Source organism: Oryctolagus cuniculus, chromosome 9 (genome assembly GCF_964237555.1).
Source record: "Oryctolagus cuniculus chromosome 9, mOryCun1.1, whole genome shotgun sequence".
In the NCBI taxonomy this organism is placed as follows: domain Eukaryota; kingdom Metazoa; phylum Chordata; class Mammalia; order Lagomorpha; family Leporidae; genus Oryctolagus; species Oryctolagus cuniculus.
In genome coordinates this window covers 42,815,289-42,833,845 of record NC_091440.1, presented here as the reverse complement: position 1 = coordinate 42,833,845, position 18,557 = coordinate 42,815,289, and the positions used below count along the sequence as shown (strand labels likewise).

The 18,557-nt window shown below is 38.2% G+C and overlaps 1 protein-coding gene across 1 annotated transcript in view; it reads right to left on the bottom strand.

The window, feature by feature from the left end:
- The window catches only part of KLHL1 (kelch like family member 1), a 419,379-nt gene that overhangs the window by 278,508 nt on the left and 122,314 nt on the right, over positions 1-18,557 (bottom strand). The window contains exon 2 of the mRNA XM_002712985.5: positions 8,580-8,762. Coding sequence (XP_002713031.1) covers positions 8,580-8,762 — 183 coding nt within the window. The remainder of the gene's footprint in view (positions 1-8,579; positions 8,763-18,557) is intronic.

Genomic DNA, 18,557 nt, shown 5'->3' with positions numbered 1-18,557 from the left:
CTACAGTGTCGATTAAACCTGCTGTTTCCTTGTTGATCTTTTGTCTGGTTGATGTGTCTATTGCTGAAAATGGAGTATTGAAGTCCCCCAATGCTATTGTATTGTAGTCTAAGTCTCCCTTTAAGTCCCATAACATATATTTAAATAACCCAGTGCCCTGTAATTCGGTGCATATACATTTATGATAGTTACATCTTCCTGTTGAATTGATCTCTTAATCATTATATTGTGCCCTTCATCTCTCTTAACAGTGTTTGTGTAAAAGTTTATTTTGTCTGATATTAAGATGGCTACACCAGCTCTTTTTTTGGTTTCTTTTGGCATGGAATATCTTTCTCCAACCTTTCACTTTCAGTCTGCATGCATCTTTGCCGGAAAGCTCTGTTTCTTGTAAGCAGCAAATAGATAGGTTTTGTTCCTTAACCCAATTAGCCAGGCTGTGTCTTTCAATTTGAGAGTTGAGGCCATTTAGATTTGAAGTGACTATTGATAAGTAGTGACTTTGCCCTGCCATTTTCTCAAAGTTATTTCTAATACATGCTTTGAACTTCCTGTGATCTTTTCCTGAGAGATTTTCTTCTTTACCTTGTTTCGTATTGTTGGCCATGTTTCTATGTTTCTGTGTGTAACATATCTTTAAGTGGTAACAAATTTTTCGATTTCTGTTTGCTATGAAAGGTCTTTATTTCACCTTCATTCACAAACAAGAGCTTTGCAGGATATAATATTCTGGGCTGGCAGCTTTTCTCTCTTAGTACCTGGGCTATATCTCGCCAAACCCTCCTAGCCTATAGGGTTTCTGATGAGGAGTCTGCTGTGAGTCTTATTTGAAATCCTCTGAGACTAATCTGGTGTTTCTCTCTTGCACATTTTAGGATCTTTTCTTTATGTTTCACTGTGGTGAGTTTGATTACAACATGTCGTGTTGAGGATCACTTTTGGTCATGTTTATTGGAGGTTCTATGTACTTCCTGTACTTGGATGTCTCTTTCCTTCTCCAATCCTGGGAAGTTTTCTGCTAGTATCTCACTAAAAAGACTTCTAATCCTTTCTCTCTCTCCATGCCTTCAGGAACTCCTAGAACCTGAATTTTGGGTTTTTTAATAGTATCCTGTAGAGTCCCAACAATATTTTTTAGATTTCTTATTTCCTCTTCTTGTCTTTGGTTTGATTGTATTCTGTACTGTGTCTTCTAAGTTCAATAATCTCTCTTCTGCCTCACTATTATGTTTTTAAAGCTCTCAAATGTGTTTGTCATTTATTCTATTGAATTATTCATTTCATTTTGATTTCTCTTCAATATGTCAATTTCATGTTCTACTAAATTCCTCATTTCATTTTGATTCCTCAAGATTTCATTTTCACAAGTGAGATTTTCTGTCCTGTACTTTATGGATTTCATAGATCATGCATTTGTTTTTGATAACTTCTAAATATTCTTATCATAAATTTTTTGAATTCTGTATCTTGCATTTCTTCTATCTCATCATCTTCATAATCTGTATTGGAATGTCATGTTCATTTGGGAGTGTCATGATGCCTTACTTGTTCTTCTTTCCTTGGTTTTTGGATTTGTTCATGGCATTGTTGAGATATTCTTTGGTTTCTTCTCTTTTTTTCAGCTATGGTGACTTTTCTCATTATACTATGACTATAGATTAAGTGGACTGTATGCTTTTGGCAAATCTCTAGAGTCTTGTGGTGGGTGTGGCCAGATAGCTCTGTTCAGTTCTTCAGGGCTAAGGATGTGCCAAAGGTGACACACCCAGGTTTGGCAAGGTAAATCTCTTTTTTTTTTTTTTTTTTTTTTTTTTTTTTTTTTTTTTCAGAAGGGAAGTAATTCCACTCAGCTGAGCTCTTCTCCTCAATGATAATCAGTGCCTGAGACCTAACCCTGAGACCTAACCCTAGTGCGTATAATATTCTTCTGTCCTGTTCCAAGGACCACACAAAGGATCTGTGCAGTCCTCAGTGTAAGCTCAGATTCCCCTCCAATATCTCTCACCAGGTAACCAAGGCCACCCGAGTTTGTGGCGTCTCCTACCGAGACTACTCACACCTCAGTCACACTGTGAGTTCTCCCACACACTCTCAGTTTTTTTTTTTTTTTTTTTTTTTTTTTTCACAGTCCCGGTTCATAAGCTCCACACATTTACTTGGTCTTAGTCTCCTGCTATTACTTCCCACCAGAGTCAGGTTTTTTGGCTTGGCTGAGGGAAGGCCTGCCCCGAGCTGGTGCAGCTGTTACGTATATCCAAAATGGCACCTGCTCTATTGTCTCACTCGCCTTTGTAAGGAGTGTGGAGAGAGAGAATCGTGTTCATACCATCCCTTTTTTTTTCTCTCCTTTATTTAGGTTGGTGTACTTTCCCCCACAGGGATTCAAGCCTGGTTCCCTCTAGGCTCTTCCTGCCACTTTTCCTACAGTGTCTCTCAGGCTACTGCGGTTTCATCTCACCTCTCTTTCCAGCACTTGTGTGGAGCCTCTCAGCAGCTGGGGTCCCGAGCCGTGGACACCCGTGCCCGACATGCAGGTCCACCAAGTCCCTCTAATTACAGAAGAGTTTCCTCTGCTGTGTTTTCCCTAATCATTCCCTGAGACTACACTATATTCACTTTTATTAATCCGTCTTCTCCCAGACTATCAGTAAGCTCCCTCCCTATTCCCCAATATTGGCTCCTTCCAGCAAATAAACTTCCTACAAGCAAAGAGAAGCATTAGAATTTACTGACTCTTAGACATTATTATTTCACTTACTTAGGAAAATAATTTATTTTTTTATTGCATTAGTAAAGTTTCAGGTGCTACCAAATACGTAATATCTTTTTTTTTTCCTTTTTAACTTTTATTTAATAAATATAAATTTCCAAAGTACAGCTTATGGATTACAATGACTCCCCCCCCCCCATAACTTCCCTCCCACACTCAACCCTCCCATCTCCCACTCCCTTTCCCATTCCATTCGCATCAAGATTCATTTTCAGTTATATTTATATACAGAAGATCAATTTAGTATATATTTAGTAAAGATTGCATCAGTTTACACCCACACTGAAACACAAAATGTAAAATACTGTTTGAGTACTAGTTATAGCATTAATTCACATTGGACAACACAATAAGTGCAGAGATCCTACATGAGGAGTAAGTGCACAGTTACTCCTGTTGTTGACTTAACAAATTGACACTCTTGTTTATGGCCTCAGTAATCCCCCGTAGGCTCTTGTCATGAAATGCCAAGGCTATGGAAGCATTTTGAGTTTGCCAACTCCGATTTTATTTCGACAAGGTCATAGTCCAAGTGGAAGTTCTCTCCTCCCTTCAGAGAAAGGTACTTCCTTCTTTGATGGCCCATTGTTTCCACTGGGATCTCACTCACAGAGATCTTTCATTTAGGGTTTTTTTTTTTGCCATAGTATCTTGGCTTTCCATGCCTGAAATACTCTCATGGGCTTTCCAGCCAGATCAGAATGCCTTCAGGGCTGATTCTGAGGCCAGAGTGCTGTTTAGGACATCTGCCATTCTATGAGTCTGCTTTGGATCTCACTTCCCATGTTGGATCATTCTCTCCTTTATTCTATCAGATAGTATTAGCAGACACTAGACTTTTTTATGTAATCTCTTTGACTCTTAGACCAAATATTTAATTTCAATTGTTACTTTTATCCTTGACTACTTATCTTTTTTTGGTGTACTATAAAGAAAATCATTGGTTGAACTCTGTAATTAACACACAATTATTCTTAGGTGTTTAAATTTTAACTGAAAAGTGATCCCTGTTAGGAATTTGGAAAACATTATGCTGAGTGAAATAAGCCAATCCCAAAGGGACAAATACCACTTGTTCTCCTTGATAGGTGACAATTAACTGAGCACCAAAAAGGAAACCTGTTAAAGTGAAATGAACACTATGAGAAATGGTGACTTGATCAGCCCTCACCGTGACTGTTGATCACCAACTTGATATGTTATCCCTCTTAGTATTTTTGTTTGTTTGTTCTTCTTAATACTTTTGGTTGAATACTGTAATCAATACACAATTCTTCTTCTTAAGTGCTGAAACTTAACTGAAAGTGATCACTGTTAAATGTAAGAGTGGTAATAAGGGAGGGAAGAGATGTGCAACTCGGGACATGCTCAAGCTGACTTACCTCAAACGGTAGAGTTAGAAACATACCAGGGAATTCCAATTCAATCCCATCGAGGTGGCATATACCAATGCCATCTCCCTAGTCCCAGTGATCAATTTCTGTTCACAATTGATCATAATGATAGGACTAAGAACCAAAGGGATCACATAAACAAGAATAGTGTCTGCAAATACTAGCTGATAGAATAAAAAAGGGAGAGAATGATCCAACATGGAAAGTGAGATACACAGCAGACCTATAGAATGGCAGATGTCCTAAGCAGCACTCTGGCCTCAGAATCAGCCCTTAAGGCATGCGGATCTGGCTGAAAAGCCCATGAGAGTGTTTCAGGCATGGAAAGCTAAGACACTCTGGCTAAAAAAAAGAAAAAAAAAAAAACCTAAATGAAAGAACGCCGTGAGTGAGATCCCAGTGGAAAGAATGGGTCATCAAAGAAGGAGGTACCTTTCTCTGAAGGGAGGAGAGAACTTCCACTTTGACCATGGCCTTATCTAAATATGATCAGAGTCAGTGAACTCAGGGGGCTTCCATAGCCTTGGCAGCTCATGACAAGAGCCTAGGGTGATTACCGAGGCCATAAACAAGAGTGTCAATTTGTTAAGTCAACAACAGGAGTCACTGTGCACTTACTCCTCATGTATGATCTCTGTCCTTAGTGTGTTGTCCAATGTGAAATAATGCTATAACTAGTACTCAAACAGTATTTTTCACTTTATTTTTCTGTGTGGGAGCAAACTGTTGAAATCTTTACTTAATGTATGCTAAACTGATCTTCTCTATATAAAGAGAATTGAAAATGAATCATGATATGAATGGAAGGGGAGAGGGAGTGAATAAGGGGAGGGTTGCAGGTGGGAGGGACTTTATGGGGGGGAAGCCATTGTAATCCATAAGCTGTACTTTGGAAATTTATATTCATTAAATAAAAGTTTAAAAAAAGAAGAAAGAAAATCAATGTAATAAATATAATCTTGAAATTAAATAAACTAATTATCAAATACAGCTAAAGAAATATAATGAAGTACATCTTAAAATGCATAATGTTTTAATCAGCAGGATAGCTTGTCCCTCTAAAATATAATTCCCCTCTTCTCTAAGTTCCCATTGGATTGTGAATTATTGAACGTTTTAGAGTGTTCATATAAAATATATTTCTAGATTAAAGAAAAGACAGCCTTGTGTTCATCTGATTCCATAAACCCTACACTCCAGGAATAAGCTTTGCTGAGTTTATCTTGTATATCCTTCCATAATGCTTCTATGCAAATAAAATTATAAATATCATACTTTTAAACTCAGTATGTGAGCTGTTAGATTTTTTCCTGATTAATGTTTATTCAATGTACTTGATTTTTTCTTTTTGCAATTATTTCTTTGCTTTCATTTTATTTGAAGGCAGAGAAAGAATGAGAGAAATATATCTCTCATCCACTGGTTCATTTCCCTAATGCCTACAAAAGCTGAAGCTGTGCCAATCTGAATCCAGGAGCCCAGATTCAATCTGAGTATTCCACGAGAGGGGCAGGGACACAATTACTTAAGCCATTAGATATTGCCTCCCAGGGCATACATCAGCAGAGAGCTGGAATCAGAAGCAGAGGCAGAGCCAGAACTCAAATGCAGGCACTGAGGCATGAGATGTGGTCAGCCCAAGTGGCCTCTTAACCACTGTACCAAATGCCAGATCCCACTAAAAATTAAAAATGGCTAAAGAGGGAGAAAATTTTCAGAAGTTGGATTATAGGATATCAGTCAAGGCAATGAGACCTTAATTTTATCCCTATTGAAAATTCAACTGTCCAGTTGTTGATTTGTTTTTTTGACATTTATGATTATAGGTAACCCGTCACATTAAAAATTCTTCATGTTTGGTATTCAGAGATTTACAATCAAGTGTTTTGGTTTACTTGTTAATCACTTATCCCAGACTATTTATGAGAAATCCATATTAATCTTAGGATTTATATGACAACTTAATGCACAAATGAATTCAGAATTTTCATTGGTTTTCATGCAAAACATATACAAATGTTTTATGTTAAGTGTTAGTCTTTCACATCTTACCCACTTAAAATACGAATAGCAATAAACTAATGTGTCTGCATAGATACCTTTCATAAATAGATTGATAATCATGACATAAATCTGGTTAAAAAGCAATACATAATAATAACTAGAACATAAACAAAAGGTTTTATGGTGAACCTTTTGAGGTCATACATTGTTAACTTAAGAATTTATTTTTGGGGCCAGTGCTGTGGCATAGCAGATGAAGCCACCACCTGCAGTGCCCACATGAGATGTGGCACTGGTTTGAGTCCTGGCTGATAAACGTCCAATCCAGCTCCTTTCTGGTGTGCCTGGGCAGGCAGTGAAGATGGCCCAAGAGTTTAGGCCCTTATGACTCATGTAGGAAACCTGAAGGAAGCTCCTGGCTTCAGCCTGGCCCAGCCTTGGCTGTTGCGCCCATTTGGCGAGTGGGCCAGCAGATGGAGGATCTGTGTGTGTGTGTGTGTGTGTGTGTGTCTGTCTCTGCCTCTCTGTAACTCTGCCTTTCAAGTAAATAATGATGAAATAATTAAAATGAATTAAGTATATATGAACTTTAAAATATTTAGTAAGTGCTTCTGATATTAACTTGCAAGTCCACTCCTGAAATAGCATTAGATTATAACATAACATTTCTTTTTACATAATTTGAAGTTGGTATAAGTCTCATATTTTCCAATGTTAATGATTGCAACACCATATATATTTCACCCAATGATAAAAATTTCTCTACTAAACAAAATATAAGAGGAAAATTTTAAAATCCATTAGTTTGTTTGCTAATATGATTATTAGTTTTAAATTATTAGTTTTAAACTAAGAGCTAGTTTTGCATTAAGTAAATTGATTTCATTATCTAAATGTATAAAAAGTAGTATATTTACCTACAATCAGTCAAAAGAGTGCTTGCCTTTTTCACATGCCCAACAAATGTTTTTTCACATATTTGCTAACATTTATTTAAATTAGAATTCTAAAGATGGAGTCCATCTTTTAAATATTGCTAAATTTTAGATTACACCATTTTGGAAAATGGATTGGAAAGCCATTAGGTGGAGAAAGTTCCAGTGTTCTGGGCTCACAGAAAACAAATCAAATCCCAAAGTGTAGTAGCTTAACCAATCAGAACCATTAACTAACCTCTCTAATATTTAAAATTTAATTAATCTTCTTTTTATTGCTTCTATGAATACCTTTTAGAAGATTTTTTTCTTGTCACTTGTTGTCTGTATCTCTTGTGGTCTGGAGTTGCCAGAATCATGAATCGCTGTCTGCTTAAATGAATTCAATTTTTTTTGTGCCTAAAATTACCTCCTAATACTATAAAGAGAATAGAAAGCATTTGAATTCATTTAACCATGAGGATTAAAATGTAAATTTTTTCTTACCACACATATATGACAATACTGGACTTAATTCAATATGAGCTAAATATTTAAAATATCTAAGTGTTCAGAATGCAACATATAAAAACAATATGCTGATCTGATTTTCAAGATTTATTATTATTTCAAAATAAATTTAATTTTTATCCATTGGAGTACTATAAAATAATTTTCATAACTAAATAAGTCATTTGTTTATTTTTAAAATTTATTTTTATTTGAAAGGCAGAGAGGAAATCAGGAAGTTAGAGGGGGAGGGAGACAGAGAGATAGATAAGAGATCATCCATCCTCCCATTTTCTCCCCAAATGCCTGCAATAGCCAGGCTGGTATAGGCCAAAGTCCTGAGCCCATAGCTCAATTCACATTTCCCATGCAACAAGGAAGCAAGTGACTGAGTAATCATCTGCTACCTCTCAGGGTGCATGCACCCTGAAGCTGGATCAGAAGAGAAGTAGCCACAATTCAAACCAAACACTCTAATATGTGTTGTGATTGTTCTAAGCAGTAACTACTGTAACAAATGCCTGCCTTAAATAATCATTTAGAAATAATAAAAATTCATATAAAGAGTAATAAAGCCAACCTTGTGGAATATTATGAATACAAAGAAAATATAAAATTAATGCCAGTGAAAATACTAAAAATTATATGAATTATTTTAAACACTGCTCTTCAAAAAAACTAATGAACATTTTGTTTGTTAACATACTTTTGAGTTGATTGTGCCCTTCGTAAGCGAATGTATAACTATTCAATTTATAAGCGAGATGAAGTAAATTTAATTACATGCTAACATTAAGAATATATTTCTTTCTGAAAAAAAAATTATGTGTAAGATAAACTAAATTTCTTTAAATTTTGACAGAATATCCTATCTCATTTCAGATGTGGATCCTTGTTTGTGCACCCATACAGTAGTGTGTAATCTACATGTCAGTGTGTCACCTAGAATGCATAATGCATGTTTCCAACAAAGACAGACTACCCTACCTATGTGCAGGTATCTTTCTGTTTCCAACAATCAGGATAACATCACAGAGCTGCTGTTGCTTCAAGTAGCTTTCCATTTTTCTGAAGGTTTGCTCAGCATGGTGAACAGCTTGATAGAATTCTTCAGAACAACTTGAGTCCAAATCACTTTGAGGTGCCAGTGAATGGCTGGTTGCTGACAGCCTGTAAATCACAAATGTGATGGTATTGTCAATTGTTCAGAATGACACATTTTTTTGGCATATTTTGAGTACTATCAATGTATCTGTGCTCATTTTCATACTTTTTAAAACAAAAATCCAATAAAACAAGTCTAAAATCTCTACTGTAGGTTAAATGATTAGCTCTAAAAACAAATAATGAATTAAAAGTTACTTTTAACGTTTTCATATTAACAAATAAAATTTGTAAGTCCTTAAGGTGCAATGTGATGTTTCAGTGTGTGTACACATAATATGACATCCAATCAGAATAAACATATCAATCTTCTCTAACACTCAACATTTCTTCATGGTAAAAACATATAAAATCAGTCCTTTTGGTTTATGTATGAGAAATATAGAGCACACTATCATGATCTATAATCACCCTATCATGCAGTTGAACACCAGAACTCCTCACTATGTAACTAAAACTTAATGCTGGTTAACCAAAAATTCCCCCATTCTTCTCACCTCATCCTCCCCTTAGCCTCTTTTTTCTTGCATTATAAAAATTATTTTAAAATGTATTTCCTGTATTTATTAGGACACTAGGTCAGAAAACCTGAAAAAAGTCACAAAAGTAGTAAAATATTAACATCTTAAAATTAATGAATGCCGGCCGGGCCGGCGCCGCGGCTGACTAGGCTAATCCTCCGCCTTGCGGCGCCAGCACACCCGGTTCTAGTCCCGGTTGGGGCGCTGGATTCTGTCCCAGTTGCCCCTCTTCCAGGCCAGCTCTCTGCTATGGCCAGGGAAGTGTAGTGGAGGATGGCCCAAGTCCTTGGGCCCTGCACCCCATGGGAGACCAGGATAAGTTCCTGGCTCCTGCCATTGGATCAGCGTGGTGCGCCAGCTGCAGCATGCCAGCCGCAGCGGCCATTGGAGGGTGAACCAACGGCAAGGGAAGACCTTTATCTCTGTCTCTCTCTCTCACTGTCCACTCTGCCTGTCAAAAATAAATAAATAAATAAAAATAATTGAATGCCTAATTTCATCAATTTGATGGAATTTAAACAAGTTATTAAAGTGTTTGATAATTTGATCACATTGTTATAGTGTGATTCTTGAGATACACTAAATAGTATTCTGTGTAACAAGTGATTTTTTATCATGAAAAGTTATGAAACATGGTTTGTAAAAAGAGTTGACAATTATACATGAAAGTAAATTCTTGAGTTTGATGTTCTGTATACAACTGATTAACAAAATACATGGAATGTACTAGCTTAGGATATACAGATGTTTTAATTACTGTAATATGTAATAAATGTCACGCTTTTATGAAGCCTGTGAAATTTAAGCTAGGCTACTGTATCTCTTCATAGCATATGTTATTTCACAAAAAGCTTATAAACAGCATACTCCATCAAGGATTAAATCTCAATATGCTTAGATCCATGATACAGCTTACAAGACCCAATTAAGTGCTTAGGTAATAAATATTTTTTTATTTTATTTTATTTTTTGACAGGCAGAGAGAGAGAGAGAGAAAGGTCTTACTTTTTACTTTGGTTCACCCCTAAAGTGGCCACTATGGCCGGCGTGTTGCGGCCGGTGCGCCATGCCCATTCAAAGCCAGGAGCCAGGTGCTTCCTCCTCGTCTCCCTTGCGCGTGCAGGGCCCAAGGACTTGGGCCATCCTCCACTGCCTTCCTGGGTCACAGCAGAGAGCTGGACTGGAAGAGGAGCAACCGGGACAGAATCCGGTGCCCTGACCAGGACTAGAACCCAGGGTGTCGGCACCACAGGTGGAGGATTAGCCTTGTGAGCCACGGCACCGGCCAAGTAGTAAATATTTTAAAAAATTAAAATCAAAAACAAATAACATAAGTAAAATAATAAATTTATTATCATATGAAATGTCTTAACATCAGAATTCTACTTCCAATTGCAATGTTAGAATTTGTAGCTGACTGAATCTCCTACCCAGGACACTAGAAAGCAAGTTATATTTATTATCAAAGGAGTTATGTGAATCCAGTAAAACCTAAGAAAGCAACTAGGACTTAAAGGTTCAAAATCCTACAATAAGGGCAAATCTATTCAAATTAGCTCAAAATTCTTCACTGCCTTTTCTTTCCTTCTCAAAAGTATTTACTAAATGTAAATGATGGAATGGAAGTCTAAAAAGTTCAGCATAATGTGGTAACTACACAGAATTTCTGGTGGTAGCATGCAATTTGGAGGAGGGATTAGATATTAGAATCATGGGCTTCAAAGGTATTCAGAGCCTGAGAGCTGAAGCAGATGCCATAAAAGACAAAAGTTCAAGAAGCCATCCTCCTTAACAATTGGCATTTAGAAGAATTTGCTAGTTATTGAGCAGTACCAGACAAGCCGACCAAGACTTACAGGAAGTTGAGAAATTAGAGTCTGGAGGATACATTTTTGAATAGACTATGAATGAGAGTCTCTGGTAAACTCATTTTCATCTGGACTCTCTGAAGGGCTACATTCTAGGTATTAGGAAACTTGATATAGGGAAGATAATACAAAGATTGAAACCTGCATCTGAATCAGTGAAAATCTGATTGCACTAGGGTGATCTTCTAATCTGTTTGAGCAAATAGTTAAAATAATTTCTCTTTATAAAAAGACAATCTCGGTAACGATAATGGAATCCTGGGGGGTGGGGGGAGGGCAAGATGGCGGAATAGGAAGGGAGCACACTGATAGTCCGGGGAGAGACAGTTTAATAAAAGTGGAGATACTGCAAGTTCAAGGAAGAGCAGGGGAAGAAACAGCAGAAGAAACTCTTCCGGAACGAGTGATTCACAGTGGACCTGCGTGGAGAGCGTGGGAGCCCACAGTTTGGGACACCAGTGGCAGACTCAACACACCAGCACTGGAACGCGAGGTGAGCCGAACCTCAATAGCCCGAGACACCAGCAGGCAAGCAGAGAGAGGAGACTAGAGGGAACGACCCCCGGGGGGGGGGGACTTCACCAGGCTAACTAGAAGAGAGAGAGAGAAAAAAAAAAGTGACTGATATGGACACAGGTTTCTCTCTCTCCGCTCACCTCTCAAAGGCGAGGAAGACAAAGAGCAGGCGCCATCTTGGACATATGTCATAAGTAGAGCGACCTCAGGTCTACACCAGCCCTGAGCCTACCAGAAAAACCTGACTCTGGGCGGGGTGAATTAACAGGAGATTAGGACCTAGTGAATTTGTGGTGCTACTGAACTGAGACTGTGAAAAAAGAGACGGTGGGGGAGAGAACTCACGGAATTCACGTGAGTACTCTCCAGAGACGCTACAATTCCATAACTTTGGCAACCCAGTGGGAGACTGAAGGAGAATTTGAGCCCACTCTAAGGGCAGAACAGATTCCCTGTGTGGTCCTTGGGAAAGAGCTTCCGATCTCTGGCTCCTGTGGGTATATCATTTGCCTGCTAACTACCTCCAACTTCGTTCAGCTGTGCAGAATTACTTCCCTTTTGAATCAAAAAAAGAAAGAAAGAAACAGAGAGATCTACCACGCCTAACCTGGGAGTGTCACCTTTGGCACACCAAACAGAGCTCTCAGGCTACACCCATCTCAAGCCTCTAAGGCTCCATCAAAAACAGACAGTCCACTTAATCTAGAGTCATAGTATAACAAGAAAAAGCACCACAGTGAAGAAACCAAATATCTCCAATATGCCAAATAACAAACGCAAAAACTGAGGTAATAAAAACAAGGAAATCACTATGACGCCCCCAAATGAAAAAGACACCCCAATTCAAGATTATGAAGATGATGAGATAGAAGAAATGCAAGAAGCAGATCTCAAAAAATTGATAAGAACATTAAGAAGTTCTCAAAAACAAATTCTGGAACTACACAAATCCTTAATGGACAAGATAGAAAATCTCTCTCGTGAAAATGAAATATTAAGGAGGAATCAAAATGAAACGAAACAACTAGTACAACAGGAAACTGTGATAGTGACAAGAAATCATAATGAAGTGAAGAATTCAATAGATCAAATGACAAACACATTAGAGAGCCTTACAAACAGAATGGGTGAAGCAGAAGAGAGAATATCGGACTTAGAAGACAGAGAACAGGAAAGGATACAGTCAGACCAAAGAAAAGAAGAGGAAATTAGAAATCTAAAACATATTGTCAGGAATCTTCAGGATATTATTAAAAAACCCAACATCCGGGTTCTAGGAGTTCCTGAAGGCATGGAGAGGGGGAAAGGATTAGAAGGCCTTTTTTAGTGAGATATTAGCAGAAAATTTCCCAGGTTTGGAGAAGGACAGAGAAATCCCAGTACAGGAAGCTCACAGAACCCCTAATAAACACGACCAAAAGAGATCCTCACCACGACACGTTGTAATTAAACTCTCCACAGTGAAACATAAAGAAAAGATCCTAAAATGTGCAAGAGAGAAACATCAGATTACTCTCAGAGGATCTCCAATCAGACTCACAGCTGACTTCGAATTAGAAACCCTACAAGCTAGGAGGGAATGGTGAGATATAGCCCATGTACTAAGAGAGAAAAACTGCCAGCCCAGAATATTATATCCTGCAAAGCTATCATTTGTGAATGAAGGTGAAATAAAGACTTTTCATAGCAAACAGAAATTGAAAGAATTTGTCGCCACAAGTCCAGCCCTGCAAAAGATGCTTAAAGATGTGTTACACACAGAAACACAGAAACACGGTCATCAATATGAAAGAAGGTAAAGGAAGGAAACCTCACAGCAAAAGATCACAGGGAATTCAAAGCATATATTAGAACTTATCTTTGGCAAATGGCAGGGCAAAGTTACCACTTATCATTAGTCACATTGAACGTTAATGGCCTGAACTGTCCAGTTAAAAGACACAGATTGGCTAATTGGGTTAAGGAACAAAACCCATCTATTTGCTGCTTACAAGAAACACATCTTTCCAACAAAGATCCAAACAGACTGAAAGTGAAAGGCTGGAAAAAGATATACCATGCCAACAGAAATGAAAAAAGAGCGGGCATAGTCATCTTAATATCGGACAACATAAACTTTACCACAAAAACTGTTAAGAGAGACAAAGAGGGACACTATATAACGATTAAGGGATCAGTTCAACAGGAGGATGTAACTATTATAAACGTATATGCACTTAATTACAGGGCACCGGTTTATTTAAAAGGTATGTTAAGGGCCTTAAAGGGAGACTTAGATTCCAATACAATAGTACTGGGGGACTTCAATACTCCACTCTCAGAAATAGACAGATCAACAAGACAGAAGATCAACAAGGAAACAGCAGATTTAATCAACACTATAGCCCAAATGGATCTAACAGATATCTACAGAACTTACAATCCTACATTTAAAGATTTTACATTCTTCTCAGCAGTGCATGGAACCTTCTCTAGGATTGACCACATACTAGGCCATAAAGCAAGTCTCAGCAAATTTAAAAGAATTAGAATCATACCATGCAGCTTCTCAGACCACAGCAGAATGAAGGTAGAAATTAGCAACTCAGGAATCCCTAGAGAGTATGCAAACACTTGGAGACTGAACAACATGCTCCTGAATGAACACTGGGTCATAGAAGAAAACAAAAGAGAAATCAAAAACTTTCTGGAAGTAAATGAGGATAAAAACACAACATATCAAAACTTTTGGGATACGGCAAAAGCAGTGTTGAGAGGAAAGTTTATAGCAACAGGTGCCTACATCAAGAAATTGGAAAGGTACCAAATAAATGAGCTTTCAACGCATCTCAAGGATCTAGAAAACCTACAGCAAACCAGACCCAAATCTAGTAGGAGAAGAGAAATAATTAAATTCAGAGAAGAAATCAACAGGATTCAATCAAGAAAAACATTAGAAAAAATCAGCCAAACGAGGAGCTGGTTTTTTGAAAAAATAAACAAAATTGACACCCCATTAGCCCAACTAACTAAAAAAAGAAGAGAAAAGACCCAAATCAATAAAATCAGAGATGAAAAAGGAAATGTAACAACAGACACCACAGAAACAAAAAGAATCATCAGAAATTACTACAAGGACTTGTATGCCAGCAAACAGGGAAACATATCAGAAATGGATAGATTCCTGGACACATGCAACCTACCTAAATTGAACCAGGAAGACATCGAAAACCTAAACAGACCCATAACTGAGACAGAAATTGAAACAGTAATAAAGGCCCTCCCAACAAAGAAAAGCCCAGGACCAGATGGATTCACTGCTGAATTCTACCAGACATTTAAAGAAGAACTGACTCCAATTCTTCTGAAACTATCAGAACAATCAAAAAAGGGGGAGTCCTCCCAAATTCTTTCTATGAAACCAGCATCACCTTAATTCCTAAGCCGGAAAAAGATGCAGCATTGAAAGAGAATTACAGACCAATATCCCTGATGAACATAGATGCAAAAATCCTCAATAAAATTCTCGCCAATAGAATGCAACAACACATCAGAAAGATCATCCACCCAGACCAAGTGGGATTTATCCCTGGAATGCAGGGATGGTTTAATGTGCGCAAGACAATCAATGTGATACACCACATTAACAGACTGCAGAAGAAAAACCATATGATTATCTCAATAGACGCAGAGAAAGCATTTGATAAAATACAACACCCGTTCATGATGAAAACTCTAAGCAAACTGAGTTTGGAAGGAACATTCCTCAATACAACCAAAGCAATCTATGAAAAACCCACAGCCAACATCCTATTGAATGGGGAAAAGCTGGAAGCATTTCCACTGAGATCTGGTACCAGACAGGGATGCCCACTCTCACCACTGCTATTCAATATAGTTCTGGAAGTTCTAGCCAGAGCTATTAGGCAAGAAAAAAGAAATTAAAGGGATACAAATTGGGAAGGACGAACTCAAACTATCCCTCTTTGCAGATGATATGATTCTTTATTTAGGGGACCCAAAGAACTCTACTAAGAGACTATTGGAACTCATAGAAGATTTTGCCAAAGTAGCAGGGTATAAAATCAATGCACAAAAATCAACAGCCTTTGTATACACAGGCAATGGCATGGCTGAGGAAGAACTTCTAAGATCAGTCCCATTCACAATAGCTACAAAAACAATCAAATACCTTGGAATAAACTTAACCAAGGACGTTAAAGATCTCTACGATGAAAATTATAAAACCTTAAAGAAAGAAATAGAAGAGGATACCAAGAAATGGAAAAATCTTCCATGCTCATGGATTGGAAGAATCAATATCATCAAAATGTCCATTCTCCCAAAAGCAATTTATAGATTCAATGCAATACCAATCAAGATACCAAAGACCTTCTTCTCAGATCTGGAAAAAATGATGCTGAAATTCATATGGAGACACAGGAGACCTTGAATAGCTAAAGCAATCTTGTACAACAAAAACAAAGTTGGAGGCATCACAATACCAGATTTCAGGACATACTACAGGGCAGTTGTAATCAAAACAGCATGGTACTGGTACAGAAACAGATGGGTAGACCAATGGAATAGAATTGAAACGCCAGAAATCAATCCAAACATCTACAGCTAACTCATATTTGATCAAGGATCCAAAAGCAATCCCTGCAGTAAGGACAATCTATTCAATTTATGGTGCTGGGAAAATTCGATTTCCATGTGCAGAATCATGACGCAAGACCCCTACCTTTCACCTTACACAAAATTTCACTCAACATGGAGTAAAGACTTAAATCTATGACCCGACACCATCAAATTATTAGAGAACATTGGAAAAACCCTACAAGATATAAGTACCGGCAATGACTTCTTGGAAAACACCCCAGAAGCACAGGCAGTCAAAGCCAAAATTAACATTTGGGATTGCATCAAATTGAGAAGTTTCTGTACTGCAAAAGAAACAGTCAGGAGAGTGAAGAGACAACCGACAGAAAGGGAAAAAATATTTGCAAACTATGCAACAGATAAAGGGTTAATAACCAGAATCTACAAAGAGATCAAGAAACTCCACAAAAACAAAACAAACAACCCACTTAAGAGATGGGCCAAAGACCTCAATAGATATTTTTCAAAAGAGGAAATCCAAATGGCCAACAGGCACATGAAAAAATGTTAAAGATCACTAGCAATCAGGGAAATGTAAAGCAAAACCACAATGAGGTTTCACCTCACCCCGGTTAGAATGGCTCACATACAGAAATCTACCAACAACAGATGCTGGCGAGGATGTGGGGAAAAAGGGACACTAACCCACTGTTGGTGGGAATGCAAACTGGTCAAGCCACTATGGAAGTCAGTCTGGAGATTCCTCAGAAACCTGAAGATAACCCTACCATTCAACCCAGCCATCCCACTCCTTGGAATTTACCCAAAGGAAATGAAATTGGCAAACAAACAAGCTGTCTGCACATTAATGTTTATTGCAGCTCAATTCACAATAGCTAAGACCTGGAACCAACCCAAATGCCCATCAACAGTAGACTGGATAAAGAAATTATGGGACATGTACTCTATAGAATACCATACAGCAGTCAAAAACAACGAAACCCGGTCATTTGCAACAAGATGGAGGAATTTGGAAAACATCATGCTGAGTGAATTAAGCCAGTCCCAAAGGGACAAATATCATATGTTCTCCCTGATCGGCGACTACTAACTGAGCACCAAGGGGGAAACTTGTTGAAATGAAATGGACACTATGAGAAACAGTGACTTGATCAGCTCTTGTCCTGACGGTTGATGTACAATGTAATAGTTTACCCATTTTAGTAATTTTTTTTTTGTTCTAGTACCATTGGTTGAACTCTGTAATTAACACACAATTATTCTTAGGTATTTAAATTTTAACTGAAAAGTGATCCCTGTTAGGAATTTGGAAAACATTATGCTGAGTGAAATAAGCCAATCCCGAAGGGACAAATACTATTTGTTCTCCTTGATAGGTTACAACTAACTGAGCACCAAAAAGGAAACCTGTTAAAGTGAAATGAACACTATGAGAAACGGTAACTTGATCATCCCTTGCCCTGACTGTTGATGAGCAACTTGATATGTTATCCCTCTTAGTATTTTTGTTTGTTTGTTCTTCTTAATACTTTTGGTTGAATACTGTAATAAATACACAATTCTTCTTAAGTGCTGAAACTTAACTGAAAAATGGTCGCTGTTAAATGTAAGAGTGGGAATAAGAGAGGGAAGAGATGTGAAATTCGGGACATGCTCAAGCTGACTTACCTCAAACGGTAGAGTTAGAAACATACCAAGGGGCCGGTGCCGCGGCTCACTAGGCTAATCCTCTGCCTTGCGGCACTGGCACACCGGGTTCTAGTCCCGGTCAGGGCGCCAGATTCTGTCCCGGTTGCCCCTCTTCTAGGCCAGCTCTCTGCTGTGGCCAGGGAGTGCAATGGAAAATGGCCCAAGTCCTTGGGCCCTGCACCCTATGGGATACCAGGATAAGTACCTGGCTCTTGCCATCGGATCAGCGCGGTACGCCGACCGCAGTGTGCTGGCCGTGGCGGCCATTGGAGGGTGAACCAACAGGAAAGGAAGACCTTTCTCTTTGTCTCTCTCTCTCTCACTGTCCACTCTGCCTGTCAAAAAAAAACAAAAATACCAGGGGATTCCAATTCAATCCCATCAAGGTGGCATGTACCAATGCCATCTCACTAGTCCCAGTGATCAATTTCTGTTCACAATTGATCATAATGATAGGACTAAGAACCAAAGGGATCACATAAACAAGAATAGTGTCTGCAAATACTAGCTGATAGAATCAAAAAGGGAGAGAATGATCCAACTTGGGAAGTGAGATACACAGCAGACCCATAGAAAGGCAGATGTCCTAAACAGCACTCTGGCCT